At 38.9% G+C, this 17,210-nt stretch overlaps 1 protein-coding gene across 1 annotated transcript; it reads right to left on the minus strand.

Moving 5' to 3' along the window:
- Positions 1-2,958: 2,958 nt before the first annotated feature.
- On the minus strand, positions 2,959-16,588 carry LOC148121408 (membrane-spanning 4-domains subfamily A member 4D-like). Its single transcript, XM_087908108.1, has 8 exons — positions 16,567-16,588; positions 15,917-15,984; positions 13,766-13,925; positions 11,857-11,979; positions 9,785-9,841; positions 7,237-7,353; positions 5,147-5,248; positions 2,959-3,521 (listed from the first exon to the last, which is right to left on the minus strand). The coding sequence occupies exons 3-8, from the start codon at positions 13,907-13,909 to the stop codon at positions 3,393-3,395; spliced, it is 672 nt and encodes a 223-aa protein (XP_087764234.1). The 5' UTR covers positions 13,910-13,925; positions 15,917-15,984; positions 16,567-16,588; the 3' UTR covers positions 2,959-3,392.
- Positions 16,589-17,210: the final 622 nt, after the last annotated feature.

A 17,210-nucleotide genomic window follows, 5' to 3' on the forward strand; every position in this document is an offset into this window, starting at 1 on the left:
CACATACTTAGAATCAGTTTATCCAAGATTTTACTTGCATTTTATTTCTTTCTTGGAAATTTAGTTTGATAGCAGAGTCTTTGTACTGTTCTTCTAACCAGAAAGGTAACATGAACATTCAACAAATATTACCTGAACTAAGAATGCCTTGGAAATTTTTTAAGGATGCTAACACCACTCAGTAAAACTTGTTGGGAAACATAATATTCACCTGGACCCAAAGAGTATGTCTACTGGTACCTTCTCAGCAATGAATGTGAAAATACATCTTTATAATGATGGCGGCCAGTAAAAAACACTTTTCTTAAGTGGAACTTTTCTTTCTCACAGTTCTGGAGGCTGGGACTTCAGAATCAAGGCACTGACACATGTCTCATGTACAACAAGAATGCTCTTTTAATGTACAGACAACTGCCTTTTACTGTGTCTGCATGGAAGAAGGGAGTGTGGGAACTCTCTGGGGTCTGCATCATTCCTGACTGACCTGCTCTCCGACCTTAGACACCCCACAAACACTGGAAGTTAGGATTCCAACATCTGAATTTGGGGGTAAATGTCAAGGACATGCAATATTTTTATAAAATAACCCCCTAAATTACAGAACAATATAAGCACATCACAAAATTATGGCAGTGCTGGATATGACCTAAGCATCTAGATGATAGCAATCTTAAAAGGCAGCCAACCATATTTATTTAAATATACGAATAAATGTAAGACATATTATAGAAAAATTATGCATAATTTGTTGACATATAAAACATATAATTTGTGGACAGTGGTAGAAAATTTGGTAAAAATTTTGTACTAGATTATGTTCATAAACTTTGGAATGTATTGCTAATAAGGTCGTATAAGTATAACAATTACTTTTCTCATTACTTCAAGCAAAGTACAAATGAAAGGTAAATAAAAACAGTAGAAGTTTCCTTAAACTAATGGTTTCTGCAGGTATGGTTGGCCATTGTGAGGAAGGGATGGAGGGGCAGGGCTGTGGCAGCAGTCACATGTAGCAGAGTCCATCGGTGAGGCTTGTTCCAGAAGCAGCAAACGTATGAAGTAACTGGAAGGCAGTGTACGCCTATGGCAGAGTCAGAAAAGTAGCAGGTGGCAACTGACGCTTAAGGTGTCAGACTACCAGGAGCAAACTCTGATGATTCAATCTTGGACAGGCAAAGCCCCAAGGCTTTGTTTCTGCTGCCTTTACATCTTTCTTTGGTATCTGACATGGTTTGAATGGGTGTGAGGAGATCCCCACTGCCTCTAATAGGGTGTACTGAACTCATGGAATCATTCTGTTCTGTTAGGCTTTTTTATCTGTAGATTATTATGAAGATAATTCCTCCCCAAGCTGTACTGTCTATTTGATAATAAATCTGTTAGTTTTTACAGAGTTTTGATGAATAAAAACAAATACAACGAAATGTTACACATCTTGGCCCTATGAGTTTTACTTAAAGACTGCACAGGTGGAGCTCAAGTTAATAATTAAGAAAAACAACTGAGTCCCAGGACCAGACTGGCTCAAATTCTTTACTCTTAATCTTGAATGATACAGTCACAGGTATCCATGTGCATCATTCCCTGAAACACAACTTTAAAATAGTTTCAGGTTAGATCAGATATTTTGATAATAGTTTTGAGATGAAGAAGCCCAGGAAACAATCTAAAGTTCACAAGGACACAGAGCCGAGTTGTAGATTCATTAGGTTAGGGTCAAAACTGCAACTCAAACCAACTGCTGCTAACTAATCATACTTTTCTGGGTAGGTTTGGTTGGTGCTCAAAGGTGGTGATTAATTCCTGTGCTCATTCCTGCCCACAATCTCCTGATCTAAGAAATTATCAATGGTTGATGTACACCTGAAAGATTTAAAGTTCAGCTGATTGGTTGGTTTTCATGTGTAAGAGATTAGGTTTGTGACTCCTTTAAGATTCCTTATAAGATTAACTGTCAAGATGAATACTAAAATGATTGATTCTTTCTTTGTAACTACAATATGCAGCCTACCAACAAAAGAGTTGGTTGTGAAAAAAAATACTTTTCTGCTTCCTCATGACCTGTTAATCTATAACAATTTGCTTAGATGTAAATGTATATGAGTTGTGGGCGTGACTTTGTTTTAATCATGTAAAGGTGATGAGAAACCCGTTTTTACCTGTGTTCGTTATAATAATTCTTCTGAAAAATATTGTGTAAACACACTATGATTTATACATTGCCTGAAAAACTTTGTTGGGATATATAAGCTGTAGAAAGAAGTACACATGTACACTGACGAGTAATAGAAGAAGGATACCATTAAGAGAGAGTGTAAATCAGGCAGAAAAATCTAGTATACGATGATACTGTGGATTTCTTTCGAGCCCTGTGCTGTCTGGAGGCTGCCCCCCCCCACCTCAGGAAGTGATAAGTGTAACCTTCCAAGCTAACCTTCAGTCACTTACTTTCACAAGTTTGACCTCATATTGGGAAGATTCAGCAATCTCTCAAAAGAGTGGCATCACTTGTATACCAAGTGCTCAAACATGTGAGCCTGTAGAGGACACTGTAGATTCAATCCACAACAATAAGAAACAACTTTTTTAGGTTATATATAATAAATAAATACATACATACATATGTGTGTGTGCTTTCTGTAACTACACTATACATATACTATGTATACTCACATATATGATACATATATAGTGAGAGACGCACTCTGTGTATGTATATGTGTGTGTATTTTGGGATTAGGTATTCTGATTCCAATGACTTGTCTTCACTGTAATTTTTCATTATACACTCTGGTATTATGTGATGCACATGTACATAGAGATTAAAATTGATTGCTATAGTTAGTGATTTAATACACATATTGTCTTGCATACTTCATGTGTCTTTACATGATCATGAGTAGTCAAATCTACTTATGTAGCAAAAATCCAAAATAAAATATGAACTGTAGTCTTCACTTCTTGGAGACTTCATTTTACTAACAAATTTTTTTCAGTCTACATTGAAAACTTATTTGCCAATTCAATATCCTTGTACATACAATGAATGAAAGATATTCAGGTGTTGTTAGCCTAGTAAATGCTTGGATTTATTTATTTATAGCAGGTCTGATACTCCAACACCCAGTGCAATGAATTGTTAAATTCATAGTGAAACAAACAATAAGAACTTGATTTTGAAATCACATACATGCAGGACCCTGTACGCGCTCTCTCTCTCTGTCTCTGTCTCTCTCTCTTTCTCTGTCTCTCTCTGTTTTTCTCTCTCTCTCTGTCTCTCTCTGTTTCCCTCTCTCTCTCTCTTTCTCTCTCTCTCTCTCTCTCTCTCTCTCACACACACACACACACACACACACACACACACAAAGACACACTCAAAACTAGAATCTTTCTCAAGTGCAATTCTTATATATATTTCCTGGAACATTTCTTTCTTGGTATACTGGTGGTGCCAATGGTTGAAGTAACATGGGAGTTGCCGCTGCAGACACAGCAGGATTTGGTGGTAGAATTACAACAACCTGTGAAATGAATCAAAATGTCATTGAGTCATCCATTATACCCAGAGCTTCCTATTCCTTATCCCAAAATGTCACCCTTACCAGTATCTACATTGTCACTACTGAATTGAATCACACCTCAGCCTGCTTGGTGTCTTAGGCACCATTTGGATCAAGTGTTGTACACATAGGACACTCATTCTATTGCAGAGTTTGACCAGAGAACTTGATATCTGCAGCTGCATCTTGGAGCATCCATTTTCCTTTCCATTTTAAATGGCTTACTGAAACAAGGTGTTATGGAAAATGAGAATGGCGCTCTTTCAAAGTAGTTTACTCCTGCTGACAGCATCACATCCAGACTCCGGTGTGACAGCCGTGAACAAAGTTCTGCACACATGACAGTGGCCCAGAATGACAGGAGCATCATGAGACGGGAAAATCCTGACCTTCATAAGCTCAGGGGCAGTGGCAGCACGAAGACGATGTGCATACTGGGCCACTGCTGTGGTGGACTAACAGGAAATCATCAGGAACAGCACTACTCAGCTCTAGGGAACAATTGCTGGGTTTCCACTGGCTACTTTCTCTACTTGAAAATTTGAATCTTAGAGGCCACTCATGGCATATCATCAGCACTGTCTACTTCTGGTCTTTTTTTTTACTCCTAAATCTATCATTTTCTTATTTCTATGTGACCTTCTTCCTCCCCAGTCCTCAAGAACATCTGCAGCAGTCCTTGGGGAAAGACAATGGCCAGAGGTGAACAAGCTGGAAGTTTCTGATAAACAACAACCCGGTCAACTCCCTGAGCACACATTATGCAGGACAATAGGGCCTAGAAAGGAGGAATCAGAGTGGAAAAGATGGGGCTGGATTTGATCAAATCATACGGGAAACAGTTATGATATTTTCAAACAATAAAAAACATTAACAAGTGAAAGAAGTCTGAACACAGAAGAAGACTAGAAACTCTTCTTCAGCTGGGTTTCATCTTAGGACAGAGCATGCTAGGTGAGGCTGATTGGCAATGGATCCATGGGATACAAACAAAAAAGCAGGGTCTAAAACAATCCTGTAAAGGATGCTACATTCTGTGGCTGGATACCTTTCAGGTTCTTTCTACAGCTCACAAGCACACTTCCGTCCTTAGAAATGCTTTTCTTAGCAAATGGTCTCTCTTTCCGTTTCTAAGCATGAGTCCCTGGAACAGTCTTTTGCTTTGTAAAACCAGGATCTGGAATTGGGTAACCTCTGAATTCAGATCTGTGGCTTGGCAATCCTAAACATGTTTTCCCAGAGTCCCCCGTTTTCTCAGTCTTTCTCTCCATCTCCCTCTCTCTGAAGGCTGAAGGAATTTCCACCTGTCCGTCCCTCAAACTGTCAGGAAAGTGCTCTTGAACTTCCTTCCTAGTCTGGGTTTAAACTCTTTTATTAATGAAACTAAGAACCCCAAAGGCAGCCTCCATTCCTGGTAACACAGCCTTTTAACCCTGAGCAGAGGACCTAGCTGACCTGTTGATAGTCTTGACTTATGGGAGCCAAGAGCAATGAAGATGTGTCTTTGTAAGCTGTTAGATTTGTGAGACTGATTACTAGAGCGGTAGAGACCTACTAAACACCATCCAACAAGGACTGCTACTCACCTCACTGGTGTTACAACAGGTTGCTTTACAGCCAAAGGCAGAGGTGGACACAGCAATGCAGAATTCTAACACATTTAAAATGAACATCAAAGCATCTGTACCCTAAAAACAGATTCATACAAAGGAATGTGAATAGCGAGTGGAGACTCTAAGTTTGAAACATGCCCCCCCCACTACCATGCCAAAAAAGGAAAGACCCTGACCAGGGATTTGGAAATCTAGCTTTTGTTATGACCCAACCCTTAGACAATTTTCTGGCCTCTTGAATATCATTTCTTCTCTCACTTTTTTACTAAGAAAAATTATCAGAAACACTAGAGCCCGCTAAACTCTGGTGCTAGAAATTTCACACAGAAAAACAATAATATTATTTTACTTTTGAAGAGAAGAGGTTTTTAGGTTGACTTTCTAACTAAACTCTGGAATGAGGAGATCCGAGTTTGCAGTGGGAACAAAGGTTGTTTTTCAGGTAATATAGGCAAACTACCCTGGTCTCTGCAGGCTATCCAAGTTACCATAGCAACTTTACAAGAAGAAGGAAGATGCTGAAGAATCTAAGTGTAAGAGACTATGGTACTTGCCTTGAAAACAGAGGACAAAATGATGAGCCAAGGGATGCAGACAGAGGTGGAAACACAAAAACCAAGAAAATTACTTTTCCCTATGTCTCCAAGGAAGGACAACACCCCTGCCAACATTTTGATTTTATGCAATTGAGATTCATTTTGAACTTCTGTCATCCTGTAATACATCTGGATTATGTGCTAATTTGGTAGCAATTGTCACAAGTATGGTAAATGATTGGAGTGTTAAACACCACATTCATTAGTATTCAGTGCACTTGGCTTTGTCTGATTCTTCAGCAAGCCACAGGATCAGGATCAAAATGGAGGAACAAAGGTATCAGCACATTTGTTCTGAATTCTCTTGCCTTGAACTTGTTTTGAATTTCTCTTGCCTGGAATTGTTGTATTTGTATATTCTGTCTCTTTTTCTCATTGATCAGAAATGTTCCCTCTACTGTAGATTAGTCAACAGATCAGAACCTTGGCATGTGAGAGTTACTGATTCAGCAGACTCTGAGAATAGTTGCATGTTTTGTGATGAAATATTCCTTGCTCCTGTTTCAACAGACCCAGTAGCCTCTGTGTCTCAGGCATTGTGACAGACACATGTGGAAAATAACAGGTAGAAGAGATGGTAGCCTTGTCCTCAGAAATGTGACCATCTAGATAGGCAGATTAAGAGTTTCTTTGAGTGTCAGAGAGTACAGAAGTCAGATCTGTACTGAATGAATGAATATGAATATTCATAATAAATAATAAGAATATGAATAGCTCATATTCTTCATTACAAATATTTAATCACTTTCATATAATTTATAAACAGTCTCACATAACATAATTTAATTTACATAAACAAGTAAAGGCTGGGCCTGGTACCTTACAACTATAATCTCAACACTGAGAAAAGATGTTTTTTAATCTGTGGGAATCCCAGGCTATATAGCAAGATTCACATCTCCAGACATATCAAACAAACACACAAACTGAAAACAGGAACATAAACAAGACAAAAGAAGATTTTCAACAAAAAGTAGCACATGTATATAAGTTTATTATATACAACTTTAAGTTGTAGGATTTTTTTTTAGGTCACCTTGGATGGTCACTGATAATTTCATAGGCCTTTTCCTTTTGTTCAAAGAACTCACTCTTTTAAACCTGTTTTGAAAAATCATAAGCTAAACAATATATCTTTCCTCCCTAGAGGTTTGGGACCTCCTACTATTAGGAACTTCATTTTATTTTGGGTCTATTTGGGATGCCAACTCAAGATGACATGACATATGGGCCCCTATGTCTCTGCACTAGGCACATTAGTGCTTTTCTATTTACTTAGTTATAGATAGAAGGGAAGTAATCTACTGTCACCTGACCCCTAAATAGATAACTGTTCTACTTTCCAATAAATTGCCGCTCCCCAAAGAGATTTGACAGTTACATTTTGCAGCGTTGATTGTTGCCTTTGCAAGAGTCAAAGAGCCCTTCTGTCCACAGTGGAAGCCCATCATCAAAGGAAATACTCACCACAATAATTCTACGATGATAGTGATTTGCACCCACAACCACACTGATTATACTGATTATACTTGTTGCTGCAGCCACCACAGAGCTAATGGTGTTAAAACTTAGACTGATGGTAACCTAGAAAGAAATGGGAATCAGTTAATTCAATAGCATCTTTGGTATACTCCATCAATATTTGAAATAGACCATGATTTTATTAATATATTTCATCCTCTTCCTGTCAAAATCAGAATCTGTGTCTTTCCTTATGGTATCTTTACTTCCAATCCCTTGACAAAGTAAAAACATTTTGCCGTTTTTCTTAGATGAAATCCCCTGTTCCCCTGAGATGACACTCAAGGGCACAACATGCTCTTCAAATTTTGTAGTGAAAATTTTAGCCCTTGACACATTATCTGGAAGGCCCCGCATGTCATTTCTGACCACACTCTTCAAACATCTGACTGTTTTCCTTGTATAAATGTTGATAATCGCTCACGGCATGTCCCTCTGGCATATTTCCCCCTGTGCTGCAGCTTTGGGTTCACAATTCTCTTCTCGTGGTTCAATAAAACAAACTTTATTATGAGAAGTAAAACTACTCAGGAAACTGAAAGTTTGCTGTGTCTCTAACATGAGAATCGAAACAGAACAGAGCCCAGCTCTGATGACTTTCTCGCAGGGTTAAGTAGGTTATCTCAGTATAGTGAGAGGGACTTAAAAAAACTGTTAGTCTGAGAGGTAACGGAATGAACTCGCACACATGTTGTCTGAGTCATGCTCTTTGTTCCTCTGCCATTACAAAATCTCAATCATTTATAAATCCACTCATTAACAACTTGTTAGTAACAAAAAACTGCAGGGGATATTCTCAGGAACGAAGGCATTCTTTGAAGATATGCAGCAAAACTTATCATGTAGTTTGTAGCTAAGCACAGCTGCAGCTATGGGGAGGTGCCTGCCCTCTCTTATAGGGGCTGCTACAGCTTACCAAAGGCAGAAAACTAAACCATTGAGAGATCTAAGGAAAAGGCAAAAAAAAAATACATGCATTATTTTACATTTTTCAGATGTGACTAATAATATTTGTTCATTGTTAGTCAATAACCAGCATTTTTTAATCACCTACATCTTAAGATCTAAACATAAACAGTTATTCTATTGCATCAAAAGCTGGTCCAAAGTGTCAATTTCTACTTTGAATGGGAACAGAGAGATGCTGGTGAAGAGAACTTAGGACCACATGAGTCCTATTGATCTCTCAAAGGACTATGATATAACAAGAACAGACACCTGAAATACCAACCTAATTTGTCACAAATCTTCGAAGGACTATGCTCTAGCAAGACCAGACACCTGCAAATCTGTTCTGTAAAAGTTCCTCCTGTGATCACCCCATCTGGCCAAATCATACTGCCAGGGAGTTAATTACAAAGAATAGGCTTCTATTTTTTTTTTATAGCAGTGTGGGAAAAAAGGTTTGACTGTCTTATTTTATTTGCTAAAATTACTGTTTGGGGGAAAAGTCATCCTTCTGACAACACAGGAAGATTGTGCCCAATATATGAGGCATACAAAGCTGAGTTAGAGGGGAGAATCTTATCACACAAGAGAATCTGCAATTAGAGACAGCAGCTACTCAAAGGTAATATTTTTCACAGGCCATGTCTGTGTGAATTTAACCTCCATTAGATGTGTGAATCTCTGGTGGGTTTGTCTTCTAAATATCAGCTGATCTACTGTGTAACCTTGCAGATCTCATGACATGAGGTCCATGTTAGTGGCCAAAACTGGTTAAATATGCTAAGGAGGTAGACAGGAGCACAGGTATAGAAGGGTCACTTGGTCATGGTCCAGAAGTTGATGTTTACCTGTTGCAGGAAGGGAAATTCAACTGCAGCTTTTAGCAAGTGAGTGAAATAATTGCTGAACTCTTGGTTGTTGCTTTTTATCAGTTTTTGACAGAAATTCCATTAGAACTGTCTTTTAAAAATCATTCCTTATTTTATGTGTACATGTGTTTTGTCTACATATATGTACATGCCTGGTGCCCACGAAAGTCAGAAGAAGGCTCTATATTCCTTGGAATTGAATATCTGAGAGTCATTATAAGAAACTCTGTATCAAATCTGGGTTCTCTGCAAGAGCAGTAAGTGTTCTTAATCACTTAGCTCTCTATGGCCTCTGTAATATTTTTTTAAAAAATACTATTTTATATACATTTATAGAAGCCATTTTAACCTGTCAGTTAATGATGTTATTGCCACTGCAAATATTTGGTGTCATTGTCATGGGCAGGATCTGAAGCTTCAAGGTTCACTTGTCTAACTTCATTTCTCCTGTTTCACCAGGATCGAGATTCTCTCAGCAAGTGCCTGGACACACCATCCACTCAGATACGATGAGACCTATTACAAGCAATAGCTCAGCTACACCTTTGAAATTCAAATCTTTTTAAAATGCAGAGCCTTGGCCTTAGGAAAACAGAACCAACCTCTTTTACATATTAGCAGAATGCATGCTTAATGTAATCATTCTATTTTATGGCAAAAGAAAAGAAAATAATTACCAGGACCTCTGTAGTTCTCATTCCTGCTGCAATTGACAAGGATCCTGCGATTATGAACTGATCATAAGAGGAAAAAATCAAGTTAACAATTTTTAAATTGCTATCATAAATCATAGCATACTAAAACTCACTTCTAAATCAACTGGATCTATTAAAGTGGTCAATGATCTTAAAAGCAGTGCAGTTGTCACACTACCTTTCCTACCAGAAGAACGGGGGTAAAGTGAGTCAGTGGAAGAATCATCAAGGTTTTTTTTTAATTAAGCAACTGTCATCTCAACAAAATTGTTTAATATCAATGAAGGCTAAAACATCCCAATTCTTACAATAAGATTTTGCACACATTGCCTGAAACTGAAGAAGATAGCCAAACAAAACCAGACCAGAAATTATTCTTGTTGAAGATATATTGAAAGCTGTAAATAAAATAATGACAAAAATTATACTAGAATGCTGTAGCTCTTTTGAGTCCTGCAAGTTGGCAATTATTTTCAATATCTTCTAAATGACTGTTATCAACTTGACTCAATTGACTTCTTTAAACTAATCAGTTAAATATACGGATGTCTGCATTTGCTTTCCAAACTTGGCTTAGAAGATTGAAAAGTTAATAGCAACTTCAGCACTATCACAACGTTGAAATAAAAATCAAGATATACACAAAAGGTTGGGGAGATAGCTGCCAGCCAATTGTTTTCCAGGCAGGTCTGAGCCCTTAGGTTCAATTCTCCATCAAGAACTATAGGAGTTGGTTTCCAAGATAGTATTTAATAGAAAATAAAGATGGACGAATAAAACATTGGTGGGGAGATATGAGAGATTCTGAGTCCTCGTTCATGGGCTGAATACATCTTGGGTATATTAACCTTTCCTAGTCTCATTTTCTTCATTTATACAATGACAATGAAAGCAAATTTCTCAGAAGTGGTGGTGATTGGTTGAAGTGGAACATTACATACAAAACAGTTAGCAATATTCCTAGATTACAGTACAATGAAAACTATTACTGGAGTGATGGGTGCTATTACTACTATTATCATGATCATTGATACTATTATTGATATGTCAAATGTTATGTAACTTTGAAAAGTATTGGAGCCTGTGGTATTTCTCAAATCTTAAACATCTATTTTAAATCGGAAGGGAAAATTAAGGTACCAGGTCTACAACATCACTAAATTTTCTCATTCTCAAGTTTATAAATAAATGCAACCCTCATTTTTTAATGGAATTCTCATTTTTAAAATAACCAAGTTTTTGAGTTTTACTTTCCACTTGTCAGCTCATAATATATAGGTAAGAAAATGTTTGATACTTTATACTTAATTGACTCTGAAATCTACAAAACTTTCTTAAATTTTACTATAGAGAAAACTGTTTTAACTTTTAAAATTTTTTCTTCGATTTTTTTATTAGTTTCTTTAAAATTTGGAACCGAATTTACCTAGGTTTTCTATTCTCTTAAGCATTGACTGAGAGTTGATCAGCCCGGCACTGCTAACCCCCTGCTCAGCTTTGCCTCCTCTGCATTGCTAACAAGACCTTCATTTCCTTCATTCTTTCATGAGCTTCAGAGTTCAGTGATCCCTTCCCAGCTAGAGGAGTCAATCTCAATTTCCGCAACTGAGAGATGCAAGTTCATTATCCTTGGATTAAGAATAGACTAGTAAACTGTTTGTGAACAGTGAAAAAGCTATATCACTATGTCAAATTACTCTATCATCAAGATGTGATGACATCCTTGTACAGCCAAATAACCACCACTAGGAATGACTAGCCTCTGGACTCCTGAGGAAATTAGTTGTGACAATGCTTAAGTAACTCTTGTGGGAGTACATGAGTACACGCTGACACAGTATCCTAAATGCTGTATTAAATAAACAACCCACATAGTTTATGTGAAGGGTATATTGGTATTGCAACATGAACAAGGAAAAAACTGAAAAAGCAGAAAAACTGTTCTCAAACCTATGGACTACTTGAAAGAGTAGAGATAGTATTCCCCCCTAAGGTTAGTGGAGTCACAACAGAGTGTTAATATCTCCAGTTACATAAGATGGTATGCTACTCACCACGATTGAACCCCAAACTGGGGCATAAACGTACGCTGAAAGTACTCGGAAGAAATCTGTTTGATCACTTATCATTATTATACCCAAAGTAAGGTTTATGAGAGCAATCAGAACTTGGACAACCTAGACACAGAAAAGTGAAACATTATCCACCACAAAATGATGTCTCTACTAAGTGCTATCAAACCACTAAGTTAACTTCATCTACACCTTTAATATACACAGATAAATTTTGAAATATTATTCTGACAATAGTTTTCATATATAGATGGGATGTACTAACATATATATTTCCCTTGGAATCTCTCTCTCTCTCTCTCTCTCTCTCTCTCTCTCTCTCACACACACACACACACACACACACTTTCATTTGTATCAGTAACTTCAAATTTAGAAGGAATTTATGGAGGTAGGTACTCGGCTTGTAATCAGTTAGACTAAGGGGATATTTGAGCTAAGGGCAGGGAATCATTGGGAAGGTGCATAGGAGTGCAAGACAATAATCTACAACCCTGTATGACCAAACTGCTCACATTAAAGCACAATTTGTTCCCAGAGCCAAAGCTGAGTACCTAAGGCTTGGTTCTCAACCTGTGGGTCTTAATTACTTTGGGGGTTCAATGACCCTTTCACCGGGATCACCTAAGACCATCGGAAATGTAAGACATTGACACTATAATTCATAATAGTAGCAAAGTCACAGGTATGAAGTAGCAACCAGATAATTTTATGGTTGGGATCACCACAGCATGAGGAAGTGAATTAAAGGGCCACAGCATTAGGAAGGTTGAGAACTACTGAGCTCTGGGCTAAGCTCTCAGAGAAGGTAGGATTATGGAGGGGTTGTGGAGGACAGAGATAATGTGATCACTGGAAATCTAAAAAGACCCAAACAGAATAAAACTCAACGCTTTTTAAATTTAATTTTGTGTCTTAATCATTGGCATCTTGGTCTCATTCAAAACTTGTACTCTCTTGAGGTGATACAATTCTGAATATGCCATAATTAAATATTTGGAGAGCATGTGAAAGAAAAGCATTACTTATTATTTGCCAAAATTGTGTGATATTCTGAAATGTAATTAAAAATTATAAATGCCAGCTTCTGGCTGTTCTGTGTTGCTTTCATTTGTTCCCATTTCTACAGATTCTTGGGCTTCTTCAGCGAGTCGTGATTTGGGGCCTAGTTAGCAAGCAGAGGGACTCAGAATAAACAGTACATTAGCAGCAAAAAGAATCTCGACATATTTAAGATATGCAAATTACACATGAACATGAAAAATATGTCTTGAAAAAATGACCATTTTTTCAATATTTATAAAGTTCTTATAGGAACTAGAACAGTGAAGTAGGAAAGAAACTGTCTACGGCAACTGCAGGGGTTGGGAGGTAGAGCCAATGGATACCTTCTGCATTTAGTGACCTTTAACCTGCTTAGGATGTAATTTTCTTGAAGTTCTCTAATTTTTTTTTTTGGCACAGTCTTCTGCAGACAGAATGCAGAAAATAGGGGATTTCTCCTCAACTGCCCAGCAGGGGAAGGAAAAGCACTAGAAACATCTGAGAACAGTATGGGTTTCCCCGCCGCTGGGCAGGCCTGAGACTGGAGCTCAGCAGCTTGTGTGGGTTTCTGTCTGCACTGAGCTGGATGGGGTCATCTTGGATAACACACAACCTAGAACATACCTGAAGTTTCTATATTTTAAACATAATTAAATTGAAAATCTGATGTGGCAGAATAACATATCCGTTTTCAAATGATAGATTTGAAAATCAAATGCTAGTGACCATGGGAGGTGTTGAGAGACCATGAGGTTAGTGGGACAGAGTACTTGTGTTAGATTTTTTATTTGTTAATCATTTAGATATTTACAAAATCATTCTCCCCTCAGATCCAGAAATGTCTTACCCCGAGGACTTTGGGTTCCCCCTCCAAGAATTTCTCTGCGTTCTCTTTCCACAGTTGGGACTTTACAACAGACCTCTCTGAAGGCAGAGCAATTCCAGGGGCCACCTCTATGGTGGTCTGTTCTAGTCCTTGCATGGTTGCCATGGCAACAGAAACAGTGCTGAAATAAAAATGAAATTCTGGATGAACTCCTGGAAATGACTCAATGCCAGGTTCCTGCTTAAGGGTAAATTCTGAAATAAATCCTCCCATGTTATCACAAAGAGTTTACCATAGATAAACTACAAAAATAGCTTTAATCTCTTGGTAAGAAGAAGCTCTTCTGTTTCTATTTTCCTAGCCTTATTTTTGAGTGCTCATAATTTTTTTTAGATTATGAGCTGTTGTGGACATCATTTTCAGATAGATTATTGGAGCCTGAATTTATTTTCATTGACTTCATTTTCCCAGCTCACTCTCTGCTCCACCTCAGCAAAGAAATCCAACACTCTTCTCACACGGTCCCCGGCTTCCATAGATACAACTTCACCCTGCTGTATACTACTCACTCTGCAATGCAAGAGAGGATTCAACCTGCCTTTGGTACTTCCTTTTCATGCTCCAGAAGGCAAAGGTGTTCCTAAGGAAATCTAAGCTGTAGAGTAGTCCGCACAGTTTATTCTCTGTTTACAAAGGGCCTCTGCTGTGCCTCTCAGAAATACCTTCTGATCTCTGAGGTGTGCTGAGTTCTTGGATGTCTATTAATATTTCCCTCATAAGTTAATTACTAATGAGGAAGAATAAAGAGAGGAATCTAAAGGGCGAGCCTCTCTTTTGTCAAATAGAAAATACACACACACACACACACACACACACACCCTAAATCTCAAGTTTGTTGGTAATTGATGGTGGTTGAGAAATAAAATATGAGCAGGGAAAAGCCTGGCCTAAGACCCGATAATCTGGAGTCTACTTCTAGCTCTTTCATTAAGATGTGAATTTCTGGCTCGTAACTGTCTCTGGGTTACCGTGACTGCGCCTCTAAAGAGCGCATTGGGCACAATTGTTCCAAGCTTCTTTCTGATCTTCATACTGCTGAAAGTTAGCCCTGTGTCTTCCACTGGTAAACATCTGCATCAACAGCTTCAGCTCATGGCCTATGTGTCCCCTAAATGAAACCAGAGAGGCTTGGAGACCTAGTCCAGGACACAGTCCATCTCAGGAGCAGACTAAGCTTATCTGGCTGGGCGCTCAGGCTCCATCCTCTGCATCTCCACTAAGTCTGCATGGAACGGATATTGTCTTAGCTGATGGATTGTCGAGACAATATTTAGGAGACAGAGATGAATATCATGGGAGAAGATTATTAAACGTTTGCAAAATTATCAGTCAACAATTTAAGGTGCGGCCTTTGTCTTTCTTTTCCTTTCCTTTTTCAATGTTATTATTTTATTGTTGAGGACGTCATACTTGAGTATTGTATTTACATCATTTACACCCCACCCTCTCTACCGTTCAACTTTTCCCATGATCCCCACACCCTTTAATATTTATGACCTCTTCTTCTTTATTATTGTTATATATGCATGTGATTATATAGAATATATCAATATACAATATGAATATATATATAAGCATACAACCTGTGAGGTCCATTTAGTGTTTCTCATATGTTTACTGTTTGGTGATAACCTCCTGGGATTGGATAGCTCATCTGGGAGCTCACTGTCAGAGAAGACTGGTTCTGCCTCTCTGAACAGTCAGTATTTGTCAGAGTTTTTCATCTAGGGGTGAATATGACAAGATATTTTCAAGGGTACGAAACTGGCACTTTTATCTTGGGGGTAGCCAAGCACTGTGTAAATGGCCTTACAGAATATTCAATAGGAGGAAATTCATATCTGTTACTATTAAACCTAGCCACCTGCCTGCTGAGGTCATAGACCCTGGAGGAGAAAATATTGCTGCCAATTTACCAGCGTTTGTCTTTTCGTTGTCCTTATTCTTTGCATCAAAAACTGCCTCCCAGGTGCATTTAGATGTGCACTCAACACAAGTTCAAAGTACTAGTGTGTGTAGTGATCTCGTTTTTCCATCTAGATGTCCTTTACTCATCCAGTACATTAAAAGCCATCATGCCAAAAACCCAAGAAGACAAACGTCTGCACCTACCTTCTTCCAGCCTGCAATGCCTGCTGTCTGTGTCTGATGAAGGCCAGGCTCTGGGAGAGCTTCTCAGTCTGTCCAGACCCAGTACCCACCCCACCCCCAGCCTCAGTCTGTCCATACCCGGGACCCACCCCACACCCAGTCTCAGTCTGTCCAGACCCAGTACCCACCCCACACTCAGCCTCAGTCTGTCCAGACCCGGGCCCTGCCCCACACTCAGCCTCAGTCTGTCCAGACCCGGGACCCTCCCCACACTCAGCCTCAGTCTGTCCAGACCCAGGACCCTCCCCACACTCAGCCTCAATCTGTTCAGACTCGGGACCCACCCCACACCCAGTCTCAGTCTGTCCAGACCCAGTACCCACCCCACACTCAGCCTCAGTCTGTCCAGACCCGGGACCTGTCCCACACTCAGCCTCAGTCTGTCCAGACCCGGGACCTGCCCCACACTCAGCCTCAGTCTGTCCAGACCCAGGACCTGCCCCACACTCAGCCTCAGTCTGTCCAGACCCAGGACCCACCCCACACTCAACCTCAGTTTGTCCAGACCCGGGACCCACCCCACACCCGGGACCCACCCCACACCCGGGACCCATCTCACACCCGGGATCCATCCCACACCCAGCCTCAGTCTGTTCAGACCCAGGACTCACCCCACACTCAGCTTCAGTCTGTCTAGACCGGGGACCTGCCCCACACCCAGCCTCAGTCAGTCCAGACCTGGGACCCACCCCACCCCCACTTCACACTCAGGTGAAATTTGCATGCTTCTTCTATCACCTTTCTAGATCTTAAAGGGTGTGGTATGAATTTCTGAAAATATCAGCTTCCTCTTTTTTCTATAAAACCGTTAACTGAGTTTTGATTTCTCAGCTAGAGTGTGTATATTTATTACCAAATATGCTAAAAAAGAATGACTTACAGGGTTTTCTACAAGGAAAAAATAATGTTTATTGTGGTGATAAGTAAAGATTTACTGTTTGTAAAACTTTGCCAAAGGAATATAAGCAAAATGCTATGATATATGAAAATTTTGTATCACCCATGATTTTGTGTATTAAAATTAATAAAGAGCAAAATCAAGACTAAGTAAAGCAGAAATACAAAAATATCGCAAAATATACAATTTTAAAGACTTAACATGCATGGACTAATGTAATTTAGATGACTTTTCAAAAATCTATTTGCAAAAGTTTATGCATTGCTGTTACTGTGTTTTTCTAGAGAGCTGTGTATATAGCATCTAAATATGCTAAGTGTGCATGAAACTCCACTTCCATTGTCGAATAAAGATATT

Source organism: Myodes glareolus, chromosome 7 (assembly GCF_982192425.1).
Source record: "Myodes glareolus chromosome 7, mMyoGla1.1, whole genome shotgun sequence".
Lineage (NCBI taxonomy): Eukaryota > Metazoa > Chordata > Mammalia > Rodentia > Cricetidae > Myodes > Myodes glareolus.

Excerpts from the sequence above, each read along its gene's own strand:
- LOC148121408 (XM_087908108.1), bottom strand. The coding sequence starts at position 13,909 with ATGGCAACCATGCAAGGACTAGAACAGACCACCATAGAGGTGGCCCCT. Across the intron at positions 11,980-13,765 it reads GGGAACCCAAAGTCCTCGGG|GTTGTCCAAGTTCTGATTGC; the intron begins GTAAGACATTTC and ends TTCTGTGTCTAG. Across the intron at positions 3,522-5,146 it reads CCTGTTGTAACACCAGTGAG|GTTGTTGTAATTCTACCACC; the intron begins GTGAGTAGCAGT and ends TTCATTTCACAG.